The following is a 12,923-nucleotide window of genomic DNA, read 5'->3' as shown; positions in this document are numbered from 1 at the left end:
CGTAGTCTTAATGATAAGGAAATATGATACCAAAAATGAAACTGAAACTTTTTATTGCATTTTCTGTTAATTTACAGATCTTATATGCATGGGCGAGAGATGCACCTAAATTGGATCTACCCAATGGTGTTGGATTTAAGGTTGGTCTAAATACTCCAATCAAATATATTGTTCTTCAGGTTCACTACGCTCACATTGATAAATTTAAAGGTAAGATATTCCAATTTATTAGCCGAAGTTTTATTGTGTTAGTAAAAGCAAATCAAAACATGCTCAATATCATACACGGTTGTCTAGGTAAATAACATAACGGTGCCAAATGTTACCATAATGTCTGTACATACATGTATTTAAATAGAGTTTGCTTGAGATGGCGCATTTACTCAAAAAGGTTTTTGACGCCTGAATTCGTAGTACGTAGACAAAATTAAAAGTTAAAAGGAATTAACTAGAGTGTTTCCTCGCTACCCCGCTTTATAGTTGCAAACTCCCTCAACCATCAGAGGGCGTTACACAAGAAAGGATGTGCTCCTTCTTACCGCCTACTACAATTGCCAAAGTAGAGAGCCACACAAAATTCCCAAGATGCTAGTCGGCAGTTTGCAATATACAAGGAAATCGTCCGACCTGTCAATAACAACACGACATCATAATTGTCGCCTTGGTATAGAGAAATGCAGGCGCAGAAGCCTCAGACGTGTCAGAACACTTCACTCCTTATGATAAAAGAATGTCACCTGTTGTATCCTGTCAAACGCTTACATGGTTCTGGTTAATGAACACAATGCACTCCCAACAGTTTCTGATGGGATGCTTTCGCAGAACTTCTACACTACACTCCGTTAAAACAATATCGCTTCAACCTGCTCCACAAAAATGGGTAGTAAATACGAACAGCACCACCTGACTTGTTTTTGGGATTACGTGATTTACGTTTGCGAGTCATAATTAGGTATACAAAAATGTCAAAATATCCTAGTCCTAGCAATGTGTATAAAATATTAATATTGTATTATATGTAAAAATAGCTCTGCAACTTGTAGCTAAAATATTACCACTACTTATAATTCTATGGAAATCTAGTTGAATTGCAAAAAAAATACCTCAGTTAAATAACTATACATGTGTGTAGTATATGTGGATTTTTTTTTCTGTTATAACTTGTGTTCTGCTAACGGCAGGTTAACTGGTACGATAAATTACTCGTCCAAAAAATAAAATAGTGTTAAAATATCAGTTTTTTTTTAATAAAACACACCCACACAAGCAATTTAAAAAATAATCTGCAAAAAAAGAGAAAACATGTAAAAAAATCGCATTTTACATGCAAATCTATCTTTTCATACCATGAAAATTTATATACATATGTACCAGTGCAATTTGCAGTAAATAAGTTAAACTCAACTTTGAGCTACGAAGGCTGTCCGATAAATAACCGACCTAACCATGATGCACGCGACTTTTTCAAAATTTTTTTTTTTATTTTTCTACATAGTCTCCTTGTAACTCCACACACTTCTCCCAGCGATGCTCCCAACTCTGCAACCCTTCCAAATAGTACTTGGCGTCTTTGTCTGCAAAATACGAGTTCACGAAAGAGATTGCCTCCTCATTTGACGAAAATCTCTGGCCGCCGAGCGCAGTTTTAAGTTGAGGAAACAAAAAAAGTCGCTTGGTGCTAGATCCGGTGAATAAGGTGGATGGTCAAGCAGTTCGAACCGCCATTCGTGGATTTTCGCCATGGCGACTGTTGAGGTGTGAGATGGTGTCTTGGTGGAACAAGACTTTCTTTTTTTGCAAATGTGGCCGATTTTTCGAAATTTCTTCCTTCAGCTTGTCCAATAATGATGCGTAGTATGCTCCTGTTATAGTTTTTCCTTTTTCAAGATAGTCGATAAAAATAATTCCATGGCTGTCCCAAAAAACACTCGCCATCACTTTCCCAGCCGAATACACAGCTTTAGGTTTTTTTTGGGGCTGGTTCCCCCTTTTCAATCCACTGTTTAGATTGGTTTTTTGTTTCGGGCGTATAATGATGAATCCAAGTTTCGTCTACAGTTATCAATCGGCGCCAAAAACGGGCTTTATTGCCTCTAAACTGAGCCAACAGAGCGCTGGAAATGTTCATGCGCGCACGTTTGTGGTCTAGCGTAAGCAAACGCGGCACCCAACGCGCGAACAGCTTTCTCATGCCCAAATCTTGGTTTAATATGTGACAAACAGTTTCTTTTGACATCTTCATAATCTCAGCTATTTCCCTAACTTTAATCCGGCGGTCGTCTAGTACCAATTGATGAACTTTAGCGATGTTATCGTTAGTGGTTACAGTTTTTGGACGCCCAGGACGTTCATCATCTTCCAAGCTCCTGCGACCACGTTTAAATTCAGCTGCCCAAAATTTTACGATGGTAAACGATGGTGCAGAGTCACCATACACAGAGTCCAACTCATCTTTGATTTGTGAAGGCGTATTGCCTTTCAAAAAAAATTTAATTACAGCTCGATATTCAATTTTTTCCATTTTGGGGAAATCACCGAAATAGACTCACAAAAACGACTGTCAACAGATAATTGCGCAAGATAAATTTCTGAAATTTTGGCGAGTAGCTATTATAATATGCACAATTTGAAGTAGAAACTTCTTTTTGTGCCGCTAGCTTCACGTTGAGGTCGGTTATTTATCGGACAGCCCTCGTACTTGCGAAAAAATTAATAATGAAGTAAGCAAATTATTCACGGAATGAGTACAAGTTTACTGCCTCTTTATGAGAAGAGGAAATATCAAACTCTCTCTCTAGTAAAAACCATTTTTCAATTATTTCGATTGACATGGAAAAAGCTTTCGACCGAGTTGGTCTCCATACAATCATAGCACAACTAACCACTTGGAAACTCGGACCAAAAATAATTAACTATATACGGCACTACCATCTCAATCGAGAAATTCGCGTGAAAGTTAATGGTATATATTATAAGTGAGCAATGTCCAATTGAAAACGGTATTCCACAAGGCTCTCCTTTGTCCGTAACACTTTCCCCTATAGCCTTCGATCATTTAAGCCGTATAATAAATGAGCATAAATACTTTAAACATTTACTATATGCCGATGATCTTTATATCTTCAACATCGTGCGAAATTCAAATACTTTTACTAACCAAACAAATACTCTTTTTAACAACATCTTAAGCTGGTGTCATATCAGTGGCACTAAAATCTCCACTAGTAAATCTAAACACCTACACATATGTAACAAACGAAATTGTAATAATATCTCATTAAGCATCAACAACTGTAATATTATAGATGTAAATAAACTTAAAATCTTAGGCTTAATATTTAATCATAAGTACACATGGAATGATCACTTAACACAATTATGTCATCACTTCATAATAAATTAAACGTAATCAAGTGCCTCAGCAATATAAAATTAGAAAGTAATTCCAACACACTCACTCACATAGTTAAAACAATAATTCTGTCAAAAATTGATTAAGGGTTCCCTATATTCTGCCAAACATCAAAAAGATGGCATCAGCATACCACACTGCAGCCCGACTCGCCATTGGAGCTTTCCGTACTAACCCTATAACAAACATTTTAGCCGAAGCCGGGTTACCTACCTTAGAAAACAGATTGCTTTACATCCGCAGAAGCATGATTACGAAATTGATCAATGCCGAAGGCTCTCCTGTTAAAGCCGCACTAACAAACAGGCTACGCCGGAAAAGAAAAATCAGGAAAACCTCAGCTTTGCAAACGCTGATCCATGCTGCAAAGGAAATGAATGTTCTTTTAAATAATCCAGTGATCCCAAGCCTTCGCGCTTAAAATACTTCTCAGAAATAATAAGTTCTCACAAAAATTGGGATACACTCTACACAGATGGATGAAAGGATTATAATAATGTGGCCTTCAGTGTCGTTAAAGATAACTCTGTAATCATGTCAACTATACTACCTCCTCTTGGCTCAATTTTCACGGCAGAAGCAACAGCCATCCTGCACGCTTGCATAATAGTAAAAAAGAGTAGACGTAAGCACCTCATCTTCAGTGATTCTTTATCGTCGCTCCGAGACATACTAAACGTCAATTATGCTGATCCAACTGTTTCTCAAATTAGAGATATCCTCATCAACAATATTAGTAAAATTAAGTTATCATGGATACCCAGCCACATTGGTATACAAGGCGATACTCTAGCCGACTCCCAAGCCAAATATGCGACAAGAGCTCTCTTAAAACTTATAAATACCAACAATAAAAAATACATTAAAAATTTTGCTAAAAAGTACTATCGTGAGGCCGAAAATGAACACTGGAGCCACTATTACAAATTAATAAATCCTCAACGAAGATCGCCTCTTTTCCCTACAACTATATCCAGAAGACATTGCATTGTATATACTCGCTTTCGGTTGGGTCACACCAAACTAACACACAAACATATATTAGAAAACTCCCAAACACCAGTTTGCCCATATTGTAATACCGAGAATCTCACAACTCAACATTTAATACAAAACTGCACATCATTGGAACACAACCGTCTCAACTTAAACTTAACAGAATTACTAACAAACATAACACATACTAACATAAAACAATTCATTAAATATATACATATGTACACTAGATATCTATTTTGAAGTGTGATACTAAATCATTGTATATTAGTTTATCAATATTTAATATTAAGAAGCTGATGGCCTTAGTCGCTAGTGCTGTAAAATTTTTAGAATGTTAAGGTGTAATTGTATTATCCTTTTCAATAAAATAATAATAATTATGAAAGAGAAAGTTTTGGCTTATTGGCTGCTTATCTTATCGTAATTTTTTTGAAATTTTTAATGTGTTCTTCACGCTAAAAAAACTGAAAAGTATGTGACACAACGCGGATAATATTTACCTTTAATAATCTAAAAAAAAAATTTTGTTCATTCATACCATTCCAAAGATATTAAATTTTTTGTTACACTACCTCTCTTAAAACGTAAGGCACAACCATCGTTGCGTTGGTTAATACTTTTATTTAAACAAATTGACCATGAAAAAAAAAATTATAATATAGCAATTTTCCTTTGGGTTCACAAAATTTCATCGATTTATCTTCAGTAGTTTATGAGAAAATAATTTTACAATTTTTCTAAATTTCAACCTTCAAAAACATGAATTTTGACGAAATATTTATATCACGGGGTCCCTTTCCTAATGAACTGCTAATTTTCAAAAGCGGAGATTTTTCGATTTTTTCCTGGCCCACTTGACGTGGTTTGACCCATATATTAAGCAAATACTCACAAGTGTACTTCTTCTTCGCTTTGGTTTCACTGACAATTATGACTCCGAAACACTTATCAGTACACGAAGAGCCTCAATTGTGCGCAAGCCACTTGAGAAGTTTGAGTGGACAATGGGGGCGATTTATGAATTTGAGAGTATATTCAATAAGCCAAGTTATTCACTACAGATCACGGATATGAACAGGTGTATTACTCTTTGAAGGAACAATAAAAAAAATTCTGGGAATGTTAAAATTACAGTAATAAGTTTCAATTTTCGATCCAAGTTGAGGGAATGATCTTCTAGTTCCGTCGCCAGTTCAAACTCGTATTACGATAACATATTATAAAATGCATCTTTATTTACCTACGTATGGAATTTAAACTTTATTGAAAAAAAGTACTTAATTAAAATGGAAAAAGACGTGCAAAAACGTAAAACCGTGTAAAAAAGGTAAATAGGATGTGTACAAAAAAACGTGTAAAAAATCTTTGCAAAAAAACGTGCAAAAGGAGATGAAGTGTGCTTATTTTCATGTAATTACTTTAAGATTTAGCATTTACACAATTCATACTGGCATTGCATACATAGTACCGTTATTTCTAATGAAACAAGTCGCAATTTACGTATAAAATAGTTATACATATGTGCAAAATGAACTATTTGAATAGTAGATTTATAAATAATAACATACAAGTATGTACTTGTATTGAAATAATATTTTGCACATATTATTAAATTATAAAAAATTAAAATAAATGATTATTTGATTATGGTATGTAGTGCATTAAACATTAATTTCGAAAAGAACATTTCTTAACGTAATTACGTTAAAATAAAATAGACTACTTATTTTTCCCAAAGCAAATAAAATGCAAAGAACGTCTTACTATTTAAAATTGTATACGTCCGGCAAAGTCGTCTGCCCTCACGTGTCTGCCCCTTCCGGCTCAACGTTGTTTGTGATGAATTTTTTGCGAACACCGCATATGTCATTTTTGAATCCATACTATACTTATTTCATATTTACATTAACCAAATCAGCCAAACAATGTATTATTATTAACTTGCTTAAAAGGTTAAACTCTTATGTGGCTAATTTGCCTTAAGTTCTTGTATGATTATCTATATTTTCCAGATGGCAGCACTGACGATTCTGGCGTCTTCATTGATTACACATTAAGACCGTGAGTACTGGTTGGCTTCATATATGTACGTATATAATAAAATAACTTTGCATCCATTTTCAAATTTCGTTTTCGGTAAAGACTCATTGCTTTCGGTAAAGACCCCATGTATACTAGAATTGGATATTAAAAACTTTTATTTTAAATTTCGCGTTAAAACATATTCGTCGTAGTATTTTTTTATTGGTTGGTTCGTATGACTGTCAGTGACTCCTGTGTCAAATGTCACATCAAAATAATCATTAGTGTTTAGTATACTCTTGTATTTCTGAAGTACATAAAGTGCATTCTGTGATTTTTAAGATGAGTGAAATTGTTCAACATAGTTCATTAAATTTTGTGTTCGGAATTAAATTTATGGTGTTGAAACGTTCACAATGTTGGAAAAAGCCTTCGGTGATAACAGTCGAGATCGAATTAACGACCAACCACATCCAGGATGGCCATCAACTGAAACTGATGATCAAGACGACAATCGAATAAAGAAATTAGTGCTTGAGAATAGACGGTTTACAGTCAGAGATCTTACTGCCACTGTTGGAAAACAGCGTCGCGTTAACGTCTGTGAAACAATGCTTTCCGACTACCAGGATGTCATGAAACATATTATTACTGGCGATAAAGGCTAAAAAAACAAAGTCAAAGATCAAGGATATGTTGACAGTTTTCTTCGATTATTAAGGTGTGGTGCACTCCGAATTCCTTCCGACCGGTCAAAAGTTAAAATAAATAAAAAATAAAAATTTTATAATGACAAAGCGGAGTTTTTTATTTTAGCTAAGAATACATGTACATATTAAAAACATTTTGTTGGATTGAATTTTTCATTGAAAATAAATTATTGTATATGAAACCAAGTACTTTAGGATACATATTATAGTTAGCAAATTCAAAAACGAAGGAAGGATTGCATCAGTCGGTCAAAGAAAAACACATGTAAAGGCAAATCCTCGGAAATCTGTCTGTCTCTGTTTTATTGGGAGCATGCGTCGACACGTGGGGACCATAATTGCAACAAAATGAAGGCCAAAAAAATGAATAAATCTAAAACTGGTGTAATTACTTTTGATTTATATAAATAATCATAGTGTATGTAAACTTTTTTGACATAAATTAGGCGCATTTTAAAATTAAGCTTAATTTTTTTTCTTTGTGTAAAAAAATATTTTGATATGCTATATTTAATGTATTAATATATATCTTTTGAAATGGATAGACAAAAACAAAATTTATTAATTTTAAAACAAATAAAGGTGTCGTAATTTATAGCGGGATTCTGTAACCAGTCTCTAGTCTCTATTTGAGACATTTTGAGGCAAAGTCTCAATTTGAGACTAGTTACTATTCACTAAACAGTCTCTAGCGTTAGTCTTAAAATATTGAGACTTGGTAGTTAGCAGGTCAAAAAACTAAAAAGAGCTCTTGTCTGCCATTTTGAATATACTGAACAGAGAACATCATAGATATTAATTGATTGTCGTTTCTTTATATTTTGTAAGCAACTCAAACACGAAAAGTTGAAAAATAAATCAATTTTACATAAATTTCGTAAATATTATGAAACAAATTCAACATATATTTTTATTTTCATTGATAATTATGTTTTTTGACTATGTTATACAAAATTTAATATTTGTTATCGACATATTTGTTTTCATTCAAGTATAAAAACATCTCTGAATAATGAAATGTAATAGATTTTGAGTCTGTCACTTACAGAATAGCAACATCATCTCAAGTCTCAAAAATTGTCTCTAACTTAAAATCTCAAATTTAGAGACTTGAGACTGTCTCAAGTTACAGAATCGCACGGTTAATTGAACTAGGTGTATGTAAACTTTATTGATTCATACAGTGAATCAATAACATCGAGGTCTTTTTTTTGCATGAAAAACAGATTCATACCATCAACGATAGTTTACTGAACTTTACCGTTGGTATAAAATTTTTTTGATTTAAGGTTGCTTAAGGATAATAGGGTACCCTTCGTTATAATGAAACTTAATTTTCGTCGCGTTACAAAAAATAATATTTTCCCAAAATACATCCGTATGTGAAATATGAGTTGTGGTATACGACGGTAGCTTTTCTATATTCACGTTTGATAAGAAAATATTTTTCCAGCAGCTCTTGGTGAATATTTTTTTCAATAACCACTTGCCGAACTGCTTCATGTGATAAATAAACTTCAGACTCCAACTTTATTTCACTTGTTGATTTGTGGGGATTGTCATATAATCTTATGATTATTCGACACTCATTTCCGTCAATAAATATTTGGTGGCTTGATAAGTTATACTTATGGGAAGTAGGTGTGGTTGTTGTCTGAGTTTACCGAATTTGGTAGAAATTGATCAATTAATTTCTGAGATATAGGTTCTCCAATTTTTATATTGACTCCTATGAATACTCGTATGAATCCTAAAATGTTTAGTTAATGAGTTATCGGGTTTTTAGTAGTTAGTAGAGTGGGGTTGTCATCGGGTTTAATCTGCACCCAACGAAACAAAAAAAAAGCCGAGTGTGTTTTTTTTTACAAATTCATTGTATACGGTATTTGGTTTTCCCCGAATTCTAATTTAGCGGGCGATGGTTTTACCGTGCAAAATTTTTAGACATTTTCCTATACATTTCATTTACTCCATTGTACTCCATTGTGTGATTAGCTCTTGTAATCCGCGTTTCCTTTTAAAGAAAACAAAATCATGCCTGAGCAAACGTAGCTTTCTTTGTTACAAAAAGTAATAAAAGATTATTCGTTGGCTGATAAAATAAGGTGTATTCGTCAAATAACAACACAAACTCATTTTAACGAAAGCTCAGTGTGACTTTTTTTTGGAAAAGTATTGTAAAACTTGTGAAATAAAGAAGAACAAAACTTCAGAAAGAAAAATAAGCACTAGCTTAAAGCAGACCGTGCTAATATAAGAAGAAGTTTACAAAGACGCAGCCAAGATTAAAGAAGATTTGCAAAAATCACTTACTAAAGATATCTTAACTTAAACATTTAAAAATCGAAAACCTCTAAATAAAGCCTCTCGTGATCAGAAAAATGAAAAAAAAGCGGCTAAGTTAGATTAAAAATAAACTTATTCCATTTTTATTTTATTTGAATTCGTTTAATTTTGCCATTTGAGATCGGAAAATTAAACGAAGATCTGGGTATTACTTCATTGGATTAGCCGTTAAGTGTCTGGATCTCAATCCAATAGAGAACATAAGGTTATAATAAACACTAAAATGTGAAAAATGAACCCAAAATAATAGTTAAATTGAGGGAAACAATAGAAGAAGTCTGATTCAATGCAGTAATCGCCGAATATTTTAATGCTTAATACGAATCTATCTAAAAAAGAGATAAAAGTGTCACAAACACTGAAGGTGGCACCACAAGTTAAGGGGCTATACCAGTGTAACGCATGGAAAATTATACGAGTTTTTTTTTAAAAGAAAGTAATCGATTGAATGTTTTGAACTTCTTTGGACGCATTAAGGTATATTTTTAACTATATTTTAAGAATTTTTTTTACAAAAATATTGAAAAATAACGGAGCTATGTGCTGTAGGTGCCAAAAAAAAGTGCCCCAACTGCTGACAAAAAATTCAAAAAGTTTATTAAACTTTAAGACATTTCCTATAAAATGACCTACAATTTTTGAAAAATACCAAAAATTGGCAAAGTGGCGTTATTGGGGAAAAAATCGTTTTTTTTTAGGTTAAAATGGTCGTTTTTAATTCCAAATTGACAATTTTCAACCAATGAAAAAGATCGTATTTAACAACACTCAGTTTTAACTTGAAGTCGAATAATAGATTCTCTTATGTTATGATGTGAGCAATTTGAAAAATGTCGTTTCGAGTAAAAAGCGTTTAAAGTTTCACTTATGTATGTTTGTACTTGCGAGCGGTCGCTCTTTAGAACGCTGCAATCCAAAAATTATTCAAGAAACGATTTCACAGGATATTTTTGGCAATATAAACTATCGAAAAAGCAAAAAAAAAAAAATTAAAAGTGTCACACTGCCCATAAAAAAGAGACATGAAACGATTTTTTACTTTATGTCTAATTTAAAATGAAGTATTACTACAAAAAATTATAGTATAAAAATATTGATGTCGTCATTATATAAGTTTGAGAAAAAGGTCATAATTTTTGAAGGGATTGAATTCAATATTACGTTTTGATGGTTTTTTCGTGAAATGCTGGGTTATTAAAAGTTTCAGCACATATTTTCCACTTAAATATCAAAATTACAAAATATTTTGAGAGCGAGATTACAACTCCGTATAACTCCATATATGATACAAATAATCGTAAGGAAAACTATTAACTATATACTTTGTAAGATTATTTATGAAAATACTAAGCATAATATCTACCTCCAACGAATTAAGTTATTATTTAAATGTTTAAATTTAACATTCCTACTTTGTTTTTGTATGAATAATGTTTGTAAATATATGTGTATTTGTTATACAGTTTGAAAAAGCTGGCCGGAGTACTGCTTCTGGGGACAGCAGGTCTTATTCCACCAAATTCAATTGAACACATGGAGACAGCTTGTGAAATAAATGAAAATAAAACAATACACCCAATAGCTTATCGTACTCACACACATAGCCTTGGGAAAGTAGTATCTGGATATAGAGTCCGGACTGACGAACATGGTAGCCATCAGTGGACACTCTTAGGCAAAAGGGATCCCTTAACACCACAAATGTTTTACCCAGTTGAAAACAGCGATCCTATAATAGTCGGTGATTATCTTGCGGCAAGGTGTACAATGATTAGCCATCGGAAGAGAATTACAGAAATTGGGTAAAAAAGCAAAACAATTTTAACGTAACACTGTTGTAATAATTTCTGTTTTTAGAGCTACAAATGAGGATGAAATGTGTAATTTTTATTTGATGTATTATGTTGAAAACGATGAACCTCTTAATATGAAATATTGCTTCAGTCAAGGACCACCTAACTATTATTGGAACAATCCAGATGTTGGGCTTAATAACATTCCGAATATCGAAGCCAGTACATTGTGAATCTATCACAAAATGTAGTACTAATTTCTTTTTTTATAATGTAAATATTTAATAATTGTTGAACGTCATTGTATATAAAATGAAATGTATGTATATATGTATATATGTATTTATGAAATAAAATATAAATCCTTTTCAACGTATTGGCCTGCTTATAGATCGAACGCCTTTAAGCGGGGAGCCTGCTTTAGAGGCTTCAAAAAATCGATTTTTTGTAAAGATTTTTTTGGGAGCGAAAGAAATTATTGATTAAAGCGAATTTTCTAGAGTTTATAGTTATAAATTTAAACAACATTCACATTTTGGATACGAAATCTTTAATAGTCTGCCTTTGGGAAGCAATTGCCTGATGCATCTCGCATGCGAATTTTTCGGACGGCGGGCAGGATGTAGGTCGCAATTTCTATCAGGAACAAAAAATTCAAAGAGGTTCAAATTTTTTAATAATTTATCTTCTAGTTAATCTAAGAAAATTCCAAAAAAATGTAAAATTTTAAATTTTTTTTTAAATTGAAAAAAGTTGTTTTTTACCAAAAGAAGTTTATTTTATGTTTAAAAATATGTTCAAGCTTAATTTCTCTTAGTTGTTTTTTAGTTTAAATAGAAGAAAATTTAATTCCAAAGATAATAAACTTTGCCCCAATTCCATACGACGTTGCGTTTTTTTCTATCCTGCCCGCCAATTAAGAAAAATCGTAAAAATGAAAAACCGAGAAATCGCGCGTCAAAGTTTTCGCTTTCTGCCCAAGCACTAATATATCTGCTAGACGCTCGGTCGCTATTTCCCTTCTAGCTTCGAAAATATTTCGAATTCCCATCTACAGCTTTAGGGACATATTCTTAGATATTTTTTTAAGAGATGTATGAAAAAAAAGATTTTTTGAAGCTTCTAAAGCAGGCTCCCCCCTAAATGCACTTGTTTATTAGCAGCAGTAGTGAAAAATTAGAATCTGTTTCGAATTGAAATCTCAATATATAGTTAAAAACTCAGACATCAAATGCTCATTAGTTATTTTTAATTTCCAAAATTTCTAAATTTAACATTTCAATCAATACCAAGTAACGCAAAGTTTTTAATTTTAGTTGTCGATTAGTCATTTCTCTGCTTGCTATCTTTAGGGTGTCTGCAGAATTGCCCCAAAAACCCATAGATATGTTAAAAAATTACTGAGTTCATGGTGTGAAATCTCGAAACTGGACGAGGCAAGCTACAAATCGGAAACATTAAAAGAAAATTAAAGAACCGTGAGAAGTGTTTCGAACATAAACTGTCGATACAATCTACTACTCTTATAAATATACTTTGAGTAAAACTAAACTTTTGAAGCGGTTTGCTTCTCTTTAGACCTTGGCGTTTTGAAATGTCCACAGCACACAAATATGGCGTTCATAATATTTAAAAGTAGGC

At 32.7% G+C, this 12,923-nt stretch overlaps 1 protein-coding gene across 1 annotated transcript in view; it reads left to right on the top strand.

Moving 5' to 3' along the window:
* Positions 1–11,658, top strand: part of LOC105228784 (peptidylglycine alpha-hydroxylating monooxygenase) — a 95,188-nt gene extending 83,530 nt beyond the window's left edge. The window contains exons 5-8 of the mRNA XM_049451376.1: positions 78–210; positions 6,424–6,472; positions 10,953–11,291; positions 11,347–11,658. Coding sequence (XP_049307333.1) covers positions 78–210; positions 6,424–6,472; positions 10,953–11,291; positions 11,347–11,515 — 690 coding nt within the window. The 3' untranslated portion in view covers positions 11,516–11,658. The remainder of the gene's footprint in view (positions 1–77; positions 211–6,423; positions 6,473–10,952; positions 11,292–11,346) is intronic.
* The last annotated feature ends 1,265 nt before the right edge of the window (positions 11,659–12,923 follow it).

This window comes from Bactrocera dorsalis, chromosome 3 (genome assembly GCF_023373825.1).
Source record: "Bactrocera dorsalis isolate Fly_Bdor chromosome 3, ASM2337382v1, whole genome shotgun sequence".
Classification (NCBI taxonomy): domain Eukaryota; kingdom Metazoa; phylum Arthropoda; class Insecta; order Diptera; family Tephritidae; genus Bactrocera; species Bactrocera dorsalis.
Note: the sequence above shows the minus strand (reverse complement) of the source record. Positions and strands in the feature narration are given on the sequence as shown.